General features: G+C 37.9%; 1 protein-coding gene and 1 pseudogene across 2 annotated transcripts in view; both read left to right on the top strand.

The window, feature by feature from the left end:
- The window catches only part of thada (THADA armadillo repeat containing), a 120,907-nt gene that overhangs the window by 32,516 nt on the left and 65,381 nt on the right, over positions 1 to 23,010 (top strand). For both annotated transcript variants that reach the window (XR_015852419.1, XM_088351090.1), the window contains exons 22-27: positions 2,455 to 2,587; positions 4,016 to 4,138; positions 4,351 to 4,473; positions 5,637 to 5,728; positions 13,187 to 13,276; positions 15,699 to 15,830. Coding sequence is in view for 1 of the 2 variants with exons in the window: in XM_088351090.1 (XP_088207216.1) it covers positions 2,455 to 2,587; positions 4,016 to 4,138; positions 4,351 to 4,473; positions 5,637 to 5,728; positions 13,187 to 13,276; positions 15,699 to 15,830 (693 nt within the window). In the remaining variant the exon portion in view is untranslated. The remainder of the gene's footprint in view (positions 1 to 2,454; positions 2,588 to 4,015; positions 4,139 to 4,350; positions 4,474 to 5,636; positions 5,729 to 13,186; positions 13,277 to 15,698; positions 15,831 to 23,010) is intronic.
- On the top strand, positions 20,948 to 21,099 carry LOC148354441 (U2 spliceosomal RNA; annotated as a pseudogene).

The following is a 23,010-nucleotide window of genomic DNA, read 5'->3' as shown; positions in this document are numbered from 1 at the left end:
ATTCCTACTGCGGTAGCAATTATTGTGCCAAAAAGTTACCTACTGTTTTCTGTCATAGGGTTGTCTTTTTTTTAATGTAAAAGTGAAAACACGTTTGAAATCTACAAAGCAGTCTGGTTCAGTTCCATTGTAGATTTGGATCAGGCTTACAGCTTCTTTTTTTGTTGTTGATAAAAACAAAGTACCGTAAATTCCGGACTATAAGCCGCTACTTTTTCCCCAAACTTTCAACCCTGCGGCTTATTCAGTGATGCGGCCAATTTATGTCATTTTTCTAACGGCCGCCAGCGGCGCTCGAGTACCAAAGGTAAGATTTAGACCGGTTGAATATATGCGCCGAGGAAGACTGCAACTTCACTAAAACTGGCCGCATGCGAAAGGCAACTTTTTCGCAAGTCTGCCAGTGGATCCTGACAGCGTGGGGCAGCATCAAAAAATCCACCATCACCAACGTCTAGCCGTGACGGAGAGGAGGGCACACCAGCGACAGCGCGAGTGAGGCTGCGGGAGCGTGGGACGACGTCTATATGACACTGTTCCTTTCCGACACTGAGGAAGACGACTTTGATGGCTTCAGTTGTAAGGAGGAAGATGAGGACGGTTTACAGTGATTTTTACAAGTACGGTATGATTTTTTAACAGACCCGTTTACTGTGTTGCTAGCGTGTTGCTACCTGTCACAGGCACCGTTTGGGATGAAAGTTATGTTATTATTATTAAAGCTTTGAAAACTCTCTCGGTGTACCGTCTTTTTTTGTAAATATGTATAACCATGTATATATAATATGTATTTGCAGCTGTATATTTTTGTAATGTATTTATTTGTTTTTATTTTGGACACTTATTCTGATATGTTTTGGACGGGCAAATTAAAAAGAAGGGGCGTAATAAACGCGGGCTGACGGGAAGTGGGGACCGGTAAAGGTGAGTGTTTGTGGACACGGCGGACAATAGTGGATATATATTTTTCCCACCTTTACCTTTGGAAATATACACTTTTTTTTTTTGGATTACTTTCAACGGGACCCAGACTCTGCCGGTCTGCATCAAACCTTAAGTACCGGTATCATTTTACGTTCATTTAGCCGGCTGTGATTTTTGGACTGTGTACTTTAATGAAGGATATTCAGTTACAATCGCGAGACTTAAAGTCGGGTCTGGGTTAATTTTGTGTTACATTTTTTTAATGTGGGCGCATGCGCCTTATATACAGGTGCCCCTTGTGTAAGTCCAAATTCGGCTTTCCTCTTGAAATGTGGTGTGTGCGGCCTATAATCAGGTGCGCTCTATAGTCCGGAATTTACGGTAGTTTTACTTCTTGTTTTCCCCAAATTGCCTGTGCAAGTCAGTGCTAATACACAACTATTGGTGAAGCACAGTTTTAAACCCTCCTACTTGATCACATTTCTTGTTTTGTTCTTGTTTCAAGTTCATCACACAATGGCTAATATCTTACAGTCTTGTAAAATGATAGTTTTTGTGGTGGTTTGTTTGTGTGTGTTCTCCTTGGGGCTTATGCATTTCTGTGCTTCAGGAAGAACAGTGTGGGGATGGTATGCACGCTGTGTGCCGGGTTATGGGGTGTTGATTGTAGGGTGTTTTACCACAGGCTTTTGATGCTGCGTTTTTGGGTCTGGCATCGGTGTTATTCGCCGTGTTTGCACTCTCAAAGGATGTCTTTTTTTGTGCTTGGTATTATTTCTTTTCGTCCTCTACCATTCTTGAAATTTTTCTCTTTGACACGACTTGTATGCTGTAGAAACACAAATAAGTTTCCTCATTATTGGGGTCCGGAAAAACCATTTCAAGAGATTTACCTCAGTGCTTAATAGTATGATGGTGTATTGGATGCTTTTGTACCGTAATTCCTAAGTGTAGCGCGCACCTGACTACAGACGCTGCCCTACTTACGAACAATCGTCCGTAAGTTGAATTTGTTGGTAAGTGGCTTCAGTGCTGTATTTTGTAAGTTTAAGGTTTATATAAGTATTTTTAAGGCTTGTATAAGTAACCTGTATTGTTTTCTACTTAAAAATAATAATTTCGTAAAATAATATGCTCCATAAAGATAGAGTTGAGTTTAAAATAATTTTGGGAGATGCACTTCAAGAGGTCCTCCTCCGTGGTAAAAAGTTGCCGAAAAAAAGCGTTCTGACCAGTTTCTCAACCGCATCAAGCTTTCTTATTCCACTTTCGTTTCAAAAGAAACGGCTCGCCTCTTATTTATACTTTACACCAACCAAATTGAAAGGATGCACAAGATATTAAACAATAAAAATGTCAAAGTAATAGATTTCTTGTGGCACCTTTGGCTGAGTAATGTTGAAAACTAAGGCAATGAGTTCAACTTGTCCCCACTATTAGGGAAGTCTCATCATTAATATCAACCCACAACTTGGCCACAACCATCCAAACAATATTCACAGATTCATGTGTTCCTGTGTATTTTGTAAGGAGCGGCAGTAAAGTCCTACAACAGCTTCCTGCTTCCTGGTTGTCCGAAGTTCTGGAAGAAGTGAAATCTAGTGACCCGTCATCCAAACTGTGTGCCACACGACGCAGCGCTGGGATACCTTTTTATATCCAGGTGATCTTTTTAATCTTACCTACTGGAGATGATACACGTTTCTTGAATAATGAATGGTATATTACAATAACATGGCCGGGTGTAACATTATATATAGTCATCATACATTATTTATTTTTTTTTATGCTATACAGATGCAATTTTCTTCTTGTATGTTAAGGTATCTGTAAGCACTAGACTGAACTCCGTACATTTAAGATATTCCTTGTTAAGATAAGAATTAGTTGAGTAAGTAAATCACACCATTTAAGCAAGCCCTCAGAAAAATAAAGCTCCAGCCATCAATTAAGAAATACATGTTTACTTTGGGGCAGCACGGCGACACAGTGGTTAGCACGTGTGCGACACAGTTCTGAGGTCATGAGATTGAACCTCCTCCGTGGAGTTTGCATGTTCTCCCCGTCCTTGTGGGGGTTTCCTCCCACATTCTAAAAACATGCATATCAGGTTAATTGGTCAGTCCAAATTATCCCTAGGAGTGAATTAGGGAGTGAGTTGTCTGTCTCTGTGTGCCCTGAGACTGGCTGGCAACCGGTTCAGGGTGTCCCCTGCCCACTGCCCGGAGATAGCTGGGATGGGCTCCAGCACCCCTGTGACCCTACTGAGGATAAGCGGTGCAGATAACGGATGGATGGATGTTTTTCTCTATGTCTTCATTGTTTTTGTTCATTCAGGTAATAAAAGGTGTCAAGAATGCATCCTACAGACAATTTCATTCCTGTTTATGTAAATGCAGTTTCGATCAGCAGTTTTTAGCATGCAATTTTTTTTCCACATAGATGCATGAAATAAAATCATTTTGATCCAGATTTAATTTCTTAAGTAGAGAATACAAATACTTGAAGTATCTATTTTTGATCCAGAGACAACAGTGTTTTTATTCCTCCACCACTCAATCCCTGAGGGTTTAGGTCTTAACATTGATGCCCACATTCATCCATCCTGGCATCTTTCCATATCTCCTAGTCAAGTCAAGTCATGTGTATTTGTAAAGCCCTTAATCACAAGACGTCTCAAAGGGCTGTACAGACTGCAGACTACCATTACACCATCCCCTCATCTAAAACCTACATGAGGGCAAAGAAAAACTCAAAAACTTTAGCATGAAGAAATGAAGAAACCTTGGAAAAACGGGTCTTGTGGACAAAGATCTAATCAAAGCCACACCTGCCATGTAAAAGCTATTTTTCATACAGAAATCATTCCCAGAGACTTGATACTTCTTAATGACCTGTGCCAAACCCTTTGAAAAATCCAAAATATATATATATATACAGTAAGTAAAATTGTGTGTCTAATTTTTTACTCAATGCCAGATGTTTACCATCACGCCTTTAAGAGAAACGGCCTTTCACCTACACTTCCCATATAGCTTCATTGTTTTAAAACTATGTAGTATTTATGATGTGTGGCATTTGGTTTCTGCAGGCGCTTCTCTCTTCTGAACCTAAATCCTCCAGTTGCTGTCTGTTAAAAATGACCATGAGAGAGCTGATTACCCTTGCGTTGCCTTCAGCTGACAGAAATACAGATGCGTCCACTGTTCCGCAGGTTTGCAAGTTTTATGTATCATGTCATTATACGTATTGCCTGCTGTGTGACTTTTACCTTGAAATGTTTGTGTCCGACAGACTTAAGTAACATCTATAATGCCATCCACTTTGAATGGCATGTTAATAGTCCGGGTTTGTTGGCTGTATCAACAGTTGGTTGACTTAATTCTCATACATTATCTTAAATTGAATGCTTAAATGTTATTACAGGTCCACGCTCTGAATATCCTGAGAGCTCTTTACAGGGACACCCGTTTGGGAGAAAATATCATTTGTTTTGTGTCTGATGGAATGAAAGCTGCTGTACTTGGCTTCACCTCTCCTATCTGGGCAGTGAGTCACATGCTTTTTACCCTTTTGTGTGGCGCGGATGGTGACTTTTTTTGTGAATGGAAGATGTCATCAAAGTTGGAACACTATCAAACCACCCATTACCATATTTGTAATGTTAAGGTAAAATAATAATGGGTGAGGTTTTAGTTTTTTTTATAGGTATTCAGCTTATTTTCAATGTGGGATAATATCCCTCCAAATACGTGCAATTAGAACCATACACAGGGTAGGATATCGTGATCATACTAATATTTTATTCCTGCAGTCCAAGTTATTAAAATTGGATGATTTAGTAAAAATTTTCACTTATCAACTGCTATTTGAGGTCAACAAAAACACGGTGCCAGAAAACATCCCCAAATTATTGATTGGGAAAGAGGGGAATGATAACTTAAGGGGTTGTAGTAAATTCAAAATCCCAAAGGTGAGAACAACCAGGAAAAGTATGTGTGTGTCTGTGGAGTCAAACTTTGGAATAATTGACAAGATGAGATCAAACAATGTCCATCTATCCATGTGTTCAAATTTAAATACAAAAAAGCAATACTGGCGAAATATAGGGATGAAGAAAATGGGATATGAGGGAGATTGGAAATACTGCGTTTAAAACTATGGTTAACTTTGTTGTTATTGTTGCTATTGTTATATCATAATTATTATTATCAATATTATTGCTATTGTTGTTATTATTATTGGTATTGGTGACTAGTGGCATTATGACGTTGAGGGATGGGTACTACGATGATTAGTGTATGAAATATGTGACTATTGTTATTATTATAATTATTGATATATGACCTATGCAATATGTATATCCATGAGACTTTGTTATATTAGACACAAGAGGAGAAGAGGATCTGTAAAATGTATTTTTATAGGGAAGATGAAGGGGTAGAGAAAATAAGCGACTGCTTCATTGGACCCCTTTTCAAACATGTTAACATTATTTTGTTATTGAGTCATTATTTTTGTCCTGTTTTTATTTTATTTCATAATGTTCGAAATAAAGTTTTCATTCATTCATATCTAATAATTATATGGTTGGAACACCCTTTTCCCCTTATGACTTTTGCCGTCACTGCACATCCTTGAGAGATCAGGAGATTTCAGCTGTGCTATTTTTGGAGAAAGTCGCTTTCTTGTAATTTTACTTTTTATTGCAGGTAAGGAATTCTTCAACTCTTCTCTTCAGTAGTTTGATCACAAGGATCTTTGGCGTGAAGAAAGGGAAGGATGAACACTCAAAGAAAAACAGGTCAGATTGTTTACCTTCTTGGTGTTGGATTGAGTCATTCAAATACATTTTTCTATCTCATGGTCAGAATTACAAGTTTCAATCTGTAATTCTGAATGTATGCCAATGTACTTGTCAAGATGAAGATTTCCTGTGTGCAGTGTATCAAATGACCACCAGGGGACACTATTGTAACAATAGAGCGGGTCTTTTCCCTCCAAATCTTCTCCACAGACGCATGAAGATGCAAACTGCACATTTCTCCTTAATTTCATTTTAAAAAAGTACATTGTAAAATATAAGTAAACAAGCTAACTTAATCATTATTTTCTTCAAATATATCCGTTTTAGTGTTTTGATATTTCAATATCCTGAAAACCACATATTTGTAGCGCATGGTACTAAAAACAAGAATTACGTCCCACGCTGCATTTCAAGGTGATTTACCATCAGTTTTCTGTGTATTACCGCAGAAAAAATGTGAAATTAAAACCTCTGCTCGTGTTAGTATACTCAAAAGAGAGCATCGTTTTCCTGAGGTCCCAGCTTCCACAACATAATAGTAATCCGGTTTTTAAAATCGCCCTCTGATATAGTTTTCTCTTGATGTCCACTTCCCTTAGGACTTCCGATTATATCACACATCACAGTTCATTTTGCACACACCAAATACATAACCAAACTCTTAGAAGCGAGTCAACATGCAATTTAGCGCTTGCTATTTGCGTTTGTCATATATTTTGCAGGCTAAGACTCATTACAAGGAGGATGACATTCCAAATGACTGTTGGTTAGACAGATTTTGGCAGTAACAATTAAAAGATCAGCTAAACCTGGCAGGCAGTTTCTTATCAAACATCAAACACAACTTGACCAAGTCCTGTTTTCTCACGCAGTATATTTAGGATTTTTTTGGTATATGAATCAATATGAACGTTAAGAAATGTGGGGTTGTGTTAGTTTTAAGGTCATCGTTTCTTTTTATAATTGAAAGTTGACTGTAGGTACTGATTGCCTTTTTAAATCTCTATTATTTTGGTATGTTATGGTTTAATCCATTCGTCCACAGAGATATTGTCAAATAACGCTTCACAAGCGATACATTGTGTTTATTTTGGCTCGCATTGTAAAGGTCTCTGAATGCAGGGAGCCAAGCCAAGGCTGCTTCTATTTCTCTTTTTATCCATTCACGCCTTTTTCCTTCTTGTCATTTTACGATATCCTCCATAGCGTGACCTTTTTTTTTGTTCTGACGAACTTAGCTTGAAAAAAAGTGGAATATTTTAATAGTAGAAAATGTCGGCTGATAAAAATCACCTAAGAAACATCTTTGAACTCCAGTGCGTCCATATATATTTAGTTCTGCCTTTGATTTAATTAATTAAATTTGGTTCCAAAAAGTCAAGTCATGTTTATTTGTGACACCCTTAATCACAGAGTCTCAAAGGGTTGCACAGGCCACAGATTATTGCAAACCACAGACTATTATGACACCATCACCTGATCTAAAACCTACATGAGGGAGAGGGATAACTCAAAAACCTCAGCATGAGTAAAATGAAGAAACCTTGAGAAGGGACCGCAATGAGGTAATCCCCCTTCCAGGATGACCAGGCTGCAATGAATGTTGCAATAAGATTACATAATCAGTACTAAAAACAACCCTTTTTTGTTATTTACCAAGTTATAGTCATTTCAAGTCATGTTTATTTGTAACGCCCTTAATCACAAAGAGTCTAAAAGGGGTGCACAGATCAAAGACTTTTGCAAATAACAGACTATTATGACACCATCCCCTGATCTAAAACCTACATGAGGGCAAATAATACACAAATATTATCAACATAAAATATAGGTCATTCATAATCTATAGAATAGAAGTGTGTTTTAAGCTTAGATTCAAACAGTTCCACTGAGGTTGCAGATGTAATCTCAGGGGGAAGAGCATTCCACAGGACCGGGGACCGAATAGGAAAAGGAAGGTGGTGTTTGCCTATTCATGTATAATTTATTCCCAATGGAAAATCAATAAGCATACAATAGCTCCTTATATTTTCATGGTCGTGTGAATTAGAGGCAAGATCTTGTACCTGAGTACCGGGCTGGATTTTTTAGGGCCGATCTTACCTCTAGTGTGAATCCTCTTGAACACAGCAAACATCTGCTTTTAAGTGCTAATGTGAAAACATGATTCCATTGGAATTACCTTGCCATGCTGAAAATCAAACATTCGTTTCACAACTTGTTGCCCAGACTACAAACTTCCAAATTGACCTCTCAATTCTAGTTCAATTGCTTTAATTCACAATGAAAAGTCAATTATACATTTTTGACTAAATACTGCATGATGGTCAGTTTGTACTTGAGTAGATTCTACTAAAACTTTAACAACACACACTATATGTGTTTTATCATCGTTATTACATTTCATAAAACTTAGCTTTTCTTTCCACTGGTGTTTTTTACTCAAATCCAGATGTAAGTGCTGTGGATCACTGCTACATTAACTGAGCCCAGACATGGCCTCTATGCTACGTGACCTTGCATTGATGTCGATCTGATTTTATCAGGAACATAAATACAACCAGCTGATACAGAGAGATTTGCTTAGCAAGTTTTATTTTTGAGCCCTCACACTTATTGCTCCCAGTTTTTCTGCATATAATATTAGACAGACAATATGAATGGTAACACTCCCTTTCGGATTATAGATTAAAAAAAAAACCTCACAAAAGTGTCTGAAACTCATGACAAAATGTTAGCGGACACCAGGGCAGACAACTCTGAAAAGTTGCCTGCCCAGCCAAAAAGTGCCTGCCCCATATTTCACAACTTGAAACACAATAAGACCACTAATCACAAAAAAACCCCGTTGTTGTAAAGTATTAAGGATTGATAATCAGAACATATAACAGAACAACACTTAAAAATTAAGTTTGATAAATCTACTTATAACATTCATTGAATGTTTGTCATCACTGTTTTCCATCTGCCATCAGTATGTAGCTGTATTTACTTATCTTCATTCATGCAATGTTTGCGTCGCGTCGTCTGCTACAAGCCACATGAACTCTTCTTTCCACCATGCTTTTAATGTACGTTTACATTTTGTAGCATCATAAATTTTGTTAGCTTCATTTGAATATTTCCTCTTGGGCTGAGGTTTTGGCTCAATTCCTAACCACATATCCATTTTTCTTGTGTTCTCTGTGCGTCTACTTTGGAAAATGATATGCAAATGTACGACCTTATAAGGCTTGGGAAAGTCTGGATTCGATGTAGGCTCCTGATTGGCTGGCGAGTATGCAAATTGTCAAACGAACCGAAATTCCGAAATTTCCCAACCGGACGAAGATTTTGAAATCGGAATAAAGCAAATGTTTGATTTGAAAAAAAATCTTTCTTTTTTTTCTCTTTTTTTTTTTCTATAAAATTTTGTCGGCCACCCGGGCGGAGACATTTTTTAAGTTGTGCGCCCGACGTAAAAGATGCACGCCCCGGGCGTCCGGGCAAACGTTATTTCAGACACTGCTCACACCCTTGAACTTTTCAAGTTTTTGCAACTCCAAAAAAAAGCAAGAAAAATATTAATTTAATCAAGAATCAACAAGTGGGACTCGATTGAAATGGAAAAAATTTTATTGGATATTTTACACTTTCTCAACACTATAAAAACTGATTGAAAACGGCCACACAGCTTTTTCAATAAACTGTAAATAGAGCTAATTTGTTTTCGTGTTTTTCTTTGCTGAAGAAGAAAACCGGGTTAAGAAGGCTGCCAATAATCTGACAAGCATTGGAGGGGGTAAAATAATCAGCCAAAGTACTTGGTTGTGCATCTCCTTCCTTTATTATGTGTCTGGTTGATAAGCCCGGCTAAAGTTGACAATAAATACACCTTTCTTTAGCTCTCCCACATATATGTGGTAAAATGTTTTATGGTCTGATTAAACCGCCTGAAGCTTTTAAGCCATAATTCCAAGAGTTGTTTTGCTGAAACATAATACGACTCATCGCCAAAGAACAAATGCTGGTGGCAAGATCGTACTTTGGGGTTAGGGAGAGGACTATAGACAGTTTTGAAGAGGTTGTGGTAGGAGAACTCTGTTTTATTAAATGCAATCTTGAAATGCCGATGTTTTGGTGAGTCAGCAACACTAGTTAAAATAATTCCGGGTTTGTGACACCAATTTGTTGTCTGTTGACTTTGATCGGGTACTTTGAAACATGGCCACACCCCCTAAAAAGCCCAAGCTGTGCTTTTAAACATATTTAGCTCTTGACTGTCATGATTACTGATATGCATCGCCTGTGCCTGCTCCTTTGGCGCCAACTGCCTCGGACTCTGATTGGCTCTGTGTCCCGATTTAAACCCCGTCCTATCTGTCCCCTTTTGTCAGTCCGTCCGCAAACCTCAGTTAACACTAGGCAAGCCTTTTTCGACCCTGACTCCCACCTGTTTTTTGCTCCCGTCTGTTCCCCGGCTTCGACCCGTTTTTTATCCTGACCACGTCTACTCTCCTGCCCCGGCTTTCGACCTCTTTTTGTCCCTGACCACGGCTACGCTCCTTCCTGGATAATGACTAGCTTCCGACCCCGACAACGTTTTTGCTCTCCTGTCCCGGCTACTGACCCGTTTTTTTCTGTCCCCGACACCGCCATCGCTCGTCACGGAAGATCCACTTCCGCGTTCAGAGCGACCTGGTTCCTGTGTCCAGGAACCACCTGATCGTGGGCGCAACCCTTCCTCTTTCTTCCTATAAAACTTGTGAGAAACGCAACACAAGTGAGTCCTGTCTCCGTTCTGGTCCTGACATTCTCTAACTTAATATTTACCCCACAAGCAGACATATAGTTTTTCTTAGCTTTAATATCTTGTGATTTTTTTCTTAAACAAAATGAGGATAAAAGTATTTTTTTTAATGATTTTTTTTAAATTCAGCAGATCTTTGATCATTTTATTTTTCTTTATGATTTACTTGGAAAAAAAATGAAATAAGTCAGTACGTAGTAAATGAAAAAATAACGATAATTTTTACCTCATTTAAAGATTTTTTTCTGGTAAAGCAACTTGAAATTGTAGTAAAACTTAAACAGGTAAAATGTATTCAAATCCAAAACTAAAACAAAATGTTGATCCAAAATGAACAACCTGTTCTTAAGTCACAATCATCACCCATGGTAAAAAAACTTGATATTCCTTTTTTTTTGTTTTTTTGTTTTTGTTTATTTAAACGTGAATGAAACTGATGCCAGGAATATTTTTTAAAATATTTTCAATGGACAAATGTGCCTTGGCTCAGAGAAGAGTGAAAACCACTACGATTGTCACCTTATCACGTGTTTGTTGATTTCCACTGAGGTTTTGAGTTTTTCCTTGCTCTCATGTTGGTTTTAGATCAGGGGATGGTGTAAAATACTCTGTAGTTTGTAATAGTTTGCAATAATCTGTGGTCTATGCAGCCCTTTGAGACGCTTTGTGATTAAGGGCTATACAAATATCTTTGCTCATTATAAGCGATACTTTCTACATAGATCAGAAAAATGTATAATATTTAAAAACAGCAACCCATCTGCCATTTGCTAGATGACACTATTTTGCTTATTTAAAGTATACATTTTTGTTTTTCACTTGAACAAAACTGCATTCTCTTCACCGGATAATGATGCACACTCCCCCAAGGGGTCTTCTGTCATATATCTTTCATAAATAAGGCGCATGGAATAATAACCGATCACATTTCTACAACATTGCATGCAATGGGAATCAAACCTGGGTAGCACTGGTGAGAACACCGAAACCTAACAACGCGACCACTATTGATACAGATGATGTATGAAAAGGTGCTTGGTTTTATTTCATTATCACACTATTTTTCACTCGCCGTACCAGAAACGAATTGTAGAAAATGGAGAGAACAAAGTCATCCTGAAAACATAATAAATAGAAAAAAAAAACATGGCGACTCTTTGGTGTATCTGATGGAGAATCAGACTTTGCGTTCATATTTTTCAGGAGGAAATTTCTGTTTTCTCCATTTTCTAACATGAATTTCTGGCAAAAGGGGTTAAAATAGTGTAATGAGATAAAATATTGTGTATTTTCACATGTTATCTGTATTACTGGTGTTCTAGTGGAAAAGTGTTTGTACACTCTCTGTTGCGTCCCATTTTCGATTCCTGTAGCGAACAATGTACAGAAGCTGCCTTACTTGCGAACTAGGTACTTGGACGGTCGTTTGTAAGTTGAATTTGTTCACAAGATGCTTCAGTGCTATATTTTCTATGTTTAAGGTTTATACAAGTATGTTTAAGGCTTGTATAAGTAACCTGTATTATTTTGTACTCAAAAATAAAGATTTCATAAAATAATATGCTCTATAAAGATAAAAGATAAAGATAAAGATAAATAAAGTTAAGTTTAACTTACTTTTGGAATATGGGCTTTAAGAGGTCCTTCTCGTGTTAGAGAGTGGCCGAAAAAAAGGATCCAACCATTTTCTCAACCGCATCAAGCTTTCTTATTCCACTTTCATTTCCCAAAAAACGGCTCGCCTCTTCTTAACACTTTACACCAACCATATTGAATGGATGCACGAGATATTAAACAATAAAAATGTCAAAGTTCTTGGCGCGCTGGAGACGCAGTGTAGTATGTTTACACACAAACTAGGAAGAGGAAGGGGATTTCTTCCTCGGGGTTGATGCTGGCTGACCTCTCAGAGCGCCACACCCCTTTAGCGGCGGCAAGAAGCACTACAGTAATTTCCTGTCCTCGGAAAAAGGTGCACAGTACAAAATCTAACTTACAGCAATGTACAAGTATTTTTCGCCATCACGAAAAAAATGTTCTTATCTACCGTTTATCGTAACTCGAATGTTCGTAAGTAGGGGATCGTCTGTATTGCGATTATGGTCAGCATTGTTTTTCGATTAATCAATCATTCCACATTTTTTTAGGTGCGCCTTATAGTTCAGAAAATACATTAATAAAATTAAAACTAGAAAGGTTGCTCAAAATGTGTTGGAATACAAAATGCTGTTTTACTGCAGTATTTTCTTTTTTTAATTGCAGTGCTTACACCTCCATTCATCTTCTTTCTCCTGTTGAGAGACCTTGTGTACTTGCATTTGTAAAGGGATTCTCTCTACGGTCATAATTTTCTGGTGAGGAGTTTCCTCTCATCTATTTAGAGGTCACACAGGCATGGGACAGCATTTCATCTCATCTTGCTTCCCAAATGAATGCAGGCCAGAGGCAGACTTTTTAGTCATATGATCTTGGGTTTGTTGTAGCAAAAATACAATTTAGACAACCACATAAAGTGATCCAGTGTGAGATTTGTAACTTTTTTTTTCTGAACCGTTTCCAATTGAAAGGTTGGACTTATCAGTAATTAAAGTATTTTATCGAAACTATTAAGTTTTTATGTGTGTAACCTAAAATTTTTTTCCCTTGTGATTTGTCTCTCCCCTCAGAATGACTGGTCGAGAGTTTTTTACCCGTTTTCCGGCTCTCTATCCGTTCCTTCTTAATCAGCTGAAGGAGGCAGCTGCCTCAGTGGAAAGGTGAGATAGGGTTAACTCAATCTACCTTGTTTGATTCTGTTGTTTACAGTGTTTTTCCTACCTTAAACACTTTGGTGTTCTCAAAATTTCAACTCACTTAATGGACCAATTCAAGAAAAATTACAGAATAGTAGCAAACCTTTGGAATTGTGGTTCTATTATGGAGAAAGCGGTCCGCTGAGGCTCATCGGCCTTATCTTTCCCTAGACAAAACTCCCCTTTTAAAAGCATTTGAATCATCTAACATATTTCCAGGCAGTCTTATCTTACTTTGGATCCAATTAATGGAGGACACTTTTACAATCCCCCTCACTCTCTTGGCTGGTTGTTTAAACATTTGTGGATTTCCCATGGAACTTAATCTCTACTTTCCGCCTTCCCCCACTTCATTTTATATATATCAAGAAACCTTAACCTGTATAAGAATTGTCAAAACAACAGGAAATACAAGAGACTGATTGCTAGTTGTGACACTTTAATGATGTGTAAAATTTAAAACACTTCACTATGCTACTTTAATCCTGGATTTTTTTTTTTTTTGTGTGTTAGTTACTCGATATTTTCACCACCATTTAAATGTTTCGGATCGCTTGGAAATGTCCTTATTTTTAAAGGAAAATATATATATTTTTTCTATAAGATAACATGAACCTAATCTGAAACACACCCTATCATTTCTTACGTCATAAATGACTATTTTAACAGTAAATGTATTTTTTTTCATGCAGTATCTACATAGATTTATAGAGGGCCATTTCCAGCAACCGGCACTCCAGTGTTCCAATAGTCCATTGTATTAGCCAATTGTGTTAGAAGGCTAACGGAAAATCAGAAAAGCCTTCTGTAATGATGTTGGCACAACTGAAACAGTTTAGCTGGTTAGAAAAGCTATACAAATGACCTTCCTTTGAGCTAGTTGAGTTTTTGGAGCTTCACATTTGTGGTTGTTCCCAGACTTTTACAATAATTTGTGAAAATGACTGTCTATTCTTGTTCTGAGAAATGAAGGCTATTCCATTTAAGTTGCCAAAAAACGGAAGATCTCGTACGACAGTGGGTACTACTCCTTTCATAGAACAGCACCATCAGGCTTTAACAAAGATAAAAAGATAGGTGGCAAGATGAAAAAGTACATTAGTGTCTGATAATAAAAATAGACGCTTTACATGTTTTAACTAGCAGCTTCGTTAAATAGTTCCCGCAAAAAAAACGTGTCAACATCTACAATAAGAGTGGTGACTCTGAGATGCTGGGACTTGGGGAAGAGTAGGAAAAAAAGACATATCTGAGATTCGTCAACAAAATAAATAAATTCATATGGGCAAAAAAACACAGACATTTAACAACTCATTTGATAAATACCCGGGAAAAGTGCAACTCACCATAGAAAATAAGAAATTTTCTGGGTCACCCAAACTTTTGAACGGTAGTGTATGTTACTACATAAAGGTAATTCATCTACTGTAAAACTAAAATAAATACGTTTAACTGGTTCTTAGTTACTGGGTAGTTTTTAAACTCTATCAATGTTTTCATATTTGTTGATGCATAGACATAACCCACACATTTCCAAAGTACATTGTATATGCATACGGACGCTGACCAACCTACGAACAAGTTAGGTTCCGGACGATCGTTCGTAAGTTGAATTTTTTTCGTAAGTTGCTTCAGTGCTATATTTTGTATGTTTAAGGTTTATACAAGTATGTTCAAGGCTTGTATAAGTAACCTGTTTTGTTTTGTACTCAAAAATAATTAAATTTAAATTTCATAAAATAATATGCTCTATAAAGATAAATAAAGTCAGGTTAAACTTACTTTTGGGAGATAAGCTTCAAGAAGTCCTCCTCCATGGTCAAAAGTGGCTGAAAAAAGGGTTCCGACCATTTTCTCAACCGCATCAAGCTTTCCCATTGCACTTTCGTTTCAAAAGAAACTGCTCGCCTTTTCTTTTTACTTTACACCAACCATTTATAATGGATGCACGAGATATTAAACGATAAAAACGTCAAAGTTCTTAGCGGGCTAGATATACAGTACACGTTGTTATGATTACACACGAACCAGGAAGTAGAAGGCGTATTTCTTCTTCAGGGTGGATGCTGGGTGACCTCTCACAGCGCCGCAGCGGCTGAAAGAAGCACGACAAAAATGTCCTCTACTCGGAAAAAGGTGTACACAATAAAAAATCTAACTTACAGAAATGTCCAGATATTTTTTGACATCCCGAAAAATTTTTTGTATCTACCGAATGGTCGTAAGTAGGGGAGCGTCTGTATTGTATAATACACAAGCGACAACACAGATTGCAATGATAATACATAAAATTTGGAAAACTTCAGCTTGCCTTGTTATGCTAAAACACTGCTGCATGAGTACATAAGACAGGCCGTGACTAACTGTATATTTCCTGTGTTTATAGTGACAGCGGTCATGTAAAGCTGCATCCCAGTCTCTTCTTGCTTTTACTGGTGCTCAGCAGACTCTACCCGTCCCCAATGGATGGCTCTTCTTCACCTCTGGGACTTGCCCCTTTCATGCCTTTCATCATCAGGTAAGGAAGTGGACAGGTTATCACTTGAATTTGATATGATTCGCTGAACATGAAAATATGAGAAGTGTTAAGTCACAGAATGCACCCAATTGCAGCATCTGCAGCAATTAAAAGCCTTAGCGCTCCTTTCCCTTTACTTTGTTTTTCCAATGTCCTCAAATTTGCTTGTAAATTAATAGCACAACTTGTAAAAAGGGGCCACATTTTATTTTAACTTAAGTGTCACTTTGAGGGACAGTCAGAAACTGTGGGTAGGTCGGACGTGACCCCAGGCCTCAGGTCTTACTTAAAACATCACATACAGTTGGTATAAGTGCCTTAGTTGACTGGCTCCCCCGCTTTTGGACAACATGTCATCTAAATATTTTCAAAAATTCCAGCAAAAAAAAAAAGTATGGAAGCTTTATTTAAGACCAAATTATTGTTTATGTAGCTGCCACAAAGTCTTAAGCCTTTCAGCTCAACTGTCAAGCGTGCCACTTTGGTTTAAAGGCAACAAGTGAATGACACTCTAAGTACAATTTAGATGCCAGGGTTGTTTTTTTAATAACTAAGAAGAAAATGTAGGAAATAAAAAAATAGTTAAACGACAAAATGACATGGATACATAATAAAATTCTCTAAATCAATTTATATCAGTCTTTCCAAAAGAGTTGACGTGCTCTCAAGAGAGTCTAAAATCTGTTTGGGATGACCTAGTAGCCAAGTTATGTTCCATCTTTAGCTTTTTCATATTGTCATCACTATCAATGAGAATGTCTTGCAAGCAACTGGAATGCCCTATCACATCAAGAGGGTCACGCACCTGCTCACTCGACCACGATAAACTTCTCAAACAACGTTTTACTGAGCTGTGCTGCCTTTCTAAGCATGGAAACAAACTATCATCAAGACAAAACACATGTAGTCTAAACTTTGCTCGTCAGATCATTTATTTGCGTTTGCTTTGCACGATTTCCTCTGCAAACTGTACACACATCGTTATCCCTATGAAATATCATTGTTTTTATGCAAGATGGCTGGATTAAACTTGCTATACCAAGGATACCCCCCACCCCAAAAAGCAGAATATTCAATTGACTGTTGTTCTCGTCAAAAATATTGTTGCTGTCTGCAACCTTTTTTTGTATCCTATGGTACATATTTATCTATATCTATCTACCTTAGTCATATCCCTCAAAAGGGGTGACCGACAGAAAGACACACATTCAAAAAAAAGTTGCAAAAAAACACACACACAAATTTTTGGACCATGGCCAACCCAAATGCCCAAACACCCAAACAAGTTAAGCATCTCGGCACCCAAGTTGGTCATGCTTTCGTCCCTCCAGATAATACGGGACACAAGAAAGCGGCCATGTCACTCGGGTCAGGGTGACACAACACACTCTTCTGTTCCACAGATGTGCCAACAGCTTTCACTGGTTTACCCCTGCCGCATCATATGGGTGCCCTGCCCGTCCGTTAGAACACGTCTAAACATCCCACTATCCTTTTACAACACCTCTTCACTCATTTTTATCACCAACAAGAGCTCTAGCTTCCACTTTATTAAACTTCTTTCCTGCAGTGCACTCGTAACACCATCTATCCACGCCAACCGCGGCCTTCCTCTTGGTCTCCTTCCATTTACTTCTGCTATGTAGATCCTCTTCATCATTCACTCCTCTCCATGTGTCCAAACCAACAGAGTACTCTCTTATCCACACGCTTGCTCAGTTCCACTACTACTCCAGTTCTGTCTCTCACAATTTCATTTCTCAATCTATCCAATCTTGTCACTTCTAACATACTCCCCATTGTATTCTAAAGCATCTTATTGGATAGGAGACATGAAGAACTCTGAATAACATTTCTTACCAGCCTCAAAGGCAGAAAAGAGCTAAAGCGCTATTCCCGCTAAAAGTAAAAACACGACATTGCACTCCTGGCTAAAATGTGTTAAAACAGTGAATTTTATATCCGGGCCAAATGTACTCATAATAAAGAGCCACACCTGGCTCGCGAGCCATATGTTCCCGACCCCTGCTGTAAAGTATCTTTGTAAGTAATATGTAGCTGTGAAAAAGAAAACCCAGGGCTCAACTCAAATACGATGACACCATTTGACGTAGTTACATTAGATTATTTCTTTATTTTGTTTTTTTTACTTACGAAACCCTGTACCATGTATCTGAATCCATGCGTATACGAGAGCTTTCTTTAAGATATTGGTACTCGTGATGGTAGACTTTTCTAGGATAGGCTGCCCTGTAGTGGCCATTTAAATATCATCTCATCTCATCAGCTGCACTGCTTATCCTCGGTAGGGTCGCGGGGGTGCTGGAGCCCATCCTAGCAATCATCGGGCTGGTTGCCAGCCAATCACAGGGCACACAGGGACAGACAACTCGCTCGCTCATTCACACCTAGGGACAATTTGGACCGGCCAATCCACCTGAAATGCATGTCTTTGGAATGTGGGAGGAAACCGGAGTGCCCGGAGGAAACCCACGCAAGCACGGGGAGAACATACAAACTCCGCACAGGAAGTCAGGTAGCTGGATTTGAACCCACACAGGAGGTTCCCGAGACCTTAGAACTGTGCCGCACACGCGCTAACCACTGCGCCGCCGTGCTGCCATTTAACTATCAGAAACATGAAATTGAAGGAATGGTAAATTGCTATTCCGACATGTAATATTAAGTACAATTTTATTTAGAGAGTTGATGGTATTTTTTTAAAGAATATATCATTATTTTTTGAACAGAGAAAGGGAAATTTTATATCTGTGGTCTGAAAAATATCGAACAGCACTACTAGTAATCCAATAATAATCAAAATACTACTTCTCAAGGAGATGGAATGCGAATGACATTTTTGTAAAGACAAATGTTGAGTTGATTCCTCTTGTAGACAGTGGAATTCAAAGACAAATTATGGACCGAGAAACAAAGAAAAACATAAATCTTGGCTCTCGTCATGATGCCAAACATCCAGTCGTATTCCAAAAAAGTAAAATACTTTGGGGATGACTATAGCACTTGTTTTAGAAACACAGTAGAAGTAATTGCACGTCTTGGGCTTCATTTCACTGACACTCTAGCAAATGGGCACTGACAAAAATGATGCAGAAACATTTTGGTTTTATATTTTAAAGTAGAGGTCAATTCCAAACATCGCACATATTCAAGATGACAAAGGAAACTGGTGTGACTTCTGCTTTAAATAGAAGAACTCAGTGACTTCTGTATAATCTAATATTTTACAACTACAGCAACGATAATAGAACATGGAATTAAACAGAATATATATTTTTAGATATCAAACTTCAATATTTTCAGTCCAAAGAAAAACAAAGTAACACACTGTTCCAGTTTTTTATGTCTAGCAGCATAAAATCTTTTTGTCTTGTGGTAGGAAAATGCCGTTTATGTTTTGAAAATATCCATCTCTGTGTGGAAATGGCCTTAGTTGAACGTTTTTGTTTTTATGGTTTTGTTGTTTGTGCCGTCTAATGTCAGGCTCTGTGATTAGATTGTGACGGTTTTTATCTGAACTGCACTCTGTTTATTGGGGAGTAGAGCTTTTCAGGCGAGTGGGAACTGTGGCGCTAACCTTCATTTTTTAAATTCCTGAGATGAGAAGTCTGCAAATATTATTCAGACATGTTCATCTACTGCACCTGCAAATCAGACTTGACCTGGAAGTCAACCCCTTTTGTGGATCAAAACCAGATCCATTCAGTACTTCTCCTTACAATGGATGCAACAGTATCCAGACACCATAACACATTTAATGTGGGACCCACAATGAAATAATTATTTCATTACTGTAAGCAGTGTCTGAAACTCATGACAAAAACTTACAGGACACCAGGGCAGACAAGTCTGAAAAGTTGCCTGCCCAGCTATAAAGTTGCCTGCCCCATTTTTCACAACTTGGAACACAATAAGACGACTAATCGCAAAAAAAAAAAAACTATTGTTGCTAGGTATTAAGGATTGATAATCAGAATAAATGAGAGGACAACACTTTAAAATTAAGTTTATTATAAATCTACTTATAACATTCATTGCATGTATATGACATCGCTGTTTTCCATCTGCCATCAGTATGTACCTGTATTTACTTATCTTCATTCATGCAATGTCTGCGTTGCGTCGTCTGCTACAAACCACGTGAACTCCTCTTTACACAATTTTTAATGTACGTGTACGTTTTGTAGCGTCATCAATTTTGTTAGCTTCTTTTGAATCTTTCTTCTGGGGCTGATGTTTTGGCTTGATTCCTGGTAAGGATATGTCAGAGTGTGCAGTTTCCTCATGCGTGAGAAGATAAGCAGGACATTTTGGTTCAGCCTTTGAGCGTATTTATTCCTCAACAAGAACAAGAACACTGCTCCATTCGATTCAACATGGCAATCAACAATTAGCAAAACGAAAAATGGTGCGTGCCGTGCGTAATGACGACACACAATGGAAAACGTCTTACCGCAATACCACAAGTAAGAGCGCTATTGAATTGACAAATCTTAACAATTCCTAACCACTTATCCATTTTCTTGTGTTCTCTGTGCGTCTACTTTGGAAAATGATATGGAAATGCACGACTTTATAACGCTCGGGAAAGTCCGGAAGCACGAAGTTATTCGATGCAGGCTTCTGATTGGCTGCCGAGTATGCAAATTGCCAAACAAACCGAAATTTCCAAAATGAACAAAGATTTCGAAATCGGAATAAAACTTTTTATTTGTATTAAAAAAAATATATATCTTTTTTTTGTGCACAAATTAAATTAGCGTAGACGTAGAAAGAAAGACAGACGGTACACCGAGAGAGTTTTCAAAGCTTTAATTATAATATTATAACTTTCATCCCAAACCGTGCCTGTGAAGGGTAGCAAAACGCTACTAGCAACACGCTCTTTTTTTTTTTTCCCCTGAAAAAGTTGTCGGCCTGAGTACTCATTGAAAGCTCTTTGTAGGCTTTGTAGCTTACTCTGCCGTGATCTAGCAAGGCTTTGATGCTAGGTCCTTAGCTTGGACTAGGTCCTTAGCTTTATTGCTAAAGGCTTTGATGCTAGGTCCTTAGCTTGGCCCTTTGATGCTAGGTTCTTAGCTTGGCCTTGATGCTAGGTCCTTAGCTTGGCCTTGATGCTAGGTTCTTAGCTTGGCCTTTAAAGTCACTATCTTTGATTTTTGCATTTCGGAGATGGTATATGAGCTTGCTCTGTCCACTCCACGCATCGGCCCGGTATTGCAGTACCTCCGGGAACGGTGCATTCGCAATGATCGCAGCAAGGCTTTAGGGCTAGGACCTTAGCTTGGCCTTTTGGCTGAGAGTAAGTGTCCCGGTTCCTTGGCTTTGTAGCGTATTATGAACTGACCGATAACGGATAATGGATAATGAATAACGAAGATAGATCAATAACCCTTAAAAACCTCTGTCAAAATTGGTGTGAGAAATAAAAAGTTAAAAAAAAAAAAAATTAAAAAAAAAAAAAAAAAACCCCAAACCCCCGTTTTGTAAGTTGTACGCCCGACGTAAAAACCCCTCGCAATACTGTAAAGAGAATTATGCTTTTTGTGTTTGTTCTGATGGACTTAAAATTTACGTCATTCACTAAACACTGCCTTGCAAATATTTGGTACTTTTTCCCCAATATCTTGTCTTTTGTTACATGTTTATCCTGGAGTGCTACATCTAATCTTGTTTTAATGACAATAAAGATAATTTCCAACAGGCATAATTGAGCAGTGTTCCTGAGCTCGGCATCGTTGGGCATTCTACTTAGGCGACATTGTTGGGGCCATGGTTTGTTGTATAAGCGCCAGGGAGCCTCTAGGGAGCGCCAAAGCTGTTTTTAGACGAAAGCAGATGTTAATCGATTTTGTTAGTATTTATTGTGGGTGTTTTGACACAAACCTTGCAGAGGCCTAAAGTACACCTTTGTATTTTTTTACGTAAATCATTGTAGCACACCAGGATTTATAAAGTAGTTTAGATCCTAATAAGAAACACAGTAAAAGGGACATAATATCATAATTTCCCCCCTCTTAGCTTTAGGGTACTGAGTATTATGGCCAAGGTCATTCACAATGGCAAAACAGTCCTACATTAAATCAAAGTGCACTAATAAAATATCCTACAGAAGGTGCTAAAAGTTAACTAGTAGGGTTTCTCTTACAACAAATGGGCTGTTTTTGCGCTTTAATTGCATGAAAACATTATACTGTGGATATAAAATTGCAATTATCATTGCGCACCTACTACTGAATGTCATTAATAATGGGATAAGTTTTCAAGAGACCACCCCAAAAAAAGAAAATGTTTTAAGATAAATAAGAAAAATATTCATGCAATTTTTTAAAGTTCCTGTATAATCTGTTTCACAAATACACAGGTAAATAATAGAATAGAATATACCTTTATTATCATTGTTAGAAAATGGGTTAAACATATTGTGACAACGAAATTGGACGTGGTACTCCAGTTTCACATTTCGCTGAGAGAATTAAAAAAAAAAAAGATAAAAGATAATTTAAACAATATTTGAACAAGAAAGTGTGGGCACGTAGAGGCAGAACATATTTACATTAGGTTTTTACATACCGTTTTGGGATTGTATTAGTGCAATGTGCAGTAGTGCAATTTCCCAAACAAACTTTGGCCTAATTTTTCTAATCTCTTGAATAGCAGGATGCTGACTTGCTGCTTGGATGTCAGAGGTTATGTGGTGAACATATCCACCCAGATGTAGTACACATGTGGAAGAAAAAATAACACTCGTCTCTTCATCCCTCTGTTACTCTGTCATATGGCTCTTTACCCGTCTTCATCAGGAAAGTTGATAACCATAAATAACAAGTTCTCCTGCCACATAATCTTGAGCTATAACTATCAATTCTTCCCTGCACTTTCTCATAAATAGTACTGAGAAAATGTACTTAAAAAAGCATATTGGAATGACTGGATTTCCTTCCACTCTGAGTTTTCCTAAACTGAATGTGTGGTATACAAGTATCTTACCTTCAGCAATGTCTGTATTTTCCCTCATCTAATGCAAAACCTGAGTGTTCCATGATTTATGATGCCAGTCCTGACATCTTTCCTCCCTTCTAGCTTTTAATTTACTCCCTTCAAGTTTCTTATTTCTGTCCAGAAAGCTTTTTTTTTTTGCAAAGTTAAAGCTTCCTGT

The sequence above is a fragment of the Urocampus carinirostris genome, chromosome 13 (assembly GCF_059441175.1).
Source record: "Urocampus carinirostris isolate Australia breed hairy pipefish chromosome 13, RoL_Ucar_1.0, whole genome shotgun sequence".
NCBI lineage: Eukaryota > Metazoa > Chordata > Actinopteri > Syngnathiformes > Syngnathidae > Urocampus > Urocampus carinirostris.
Note: the sequence above shows the minus strand (reverse complement) of the source record. Positions and strands in the feature narration are given on the sequence as shown.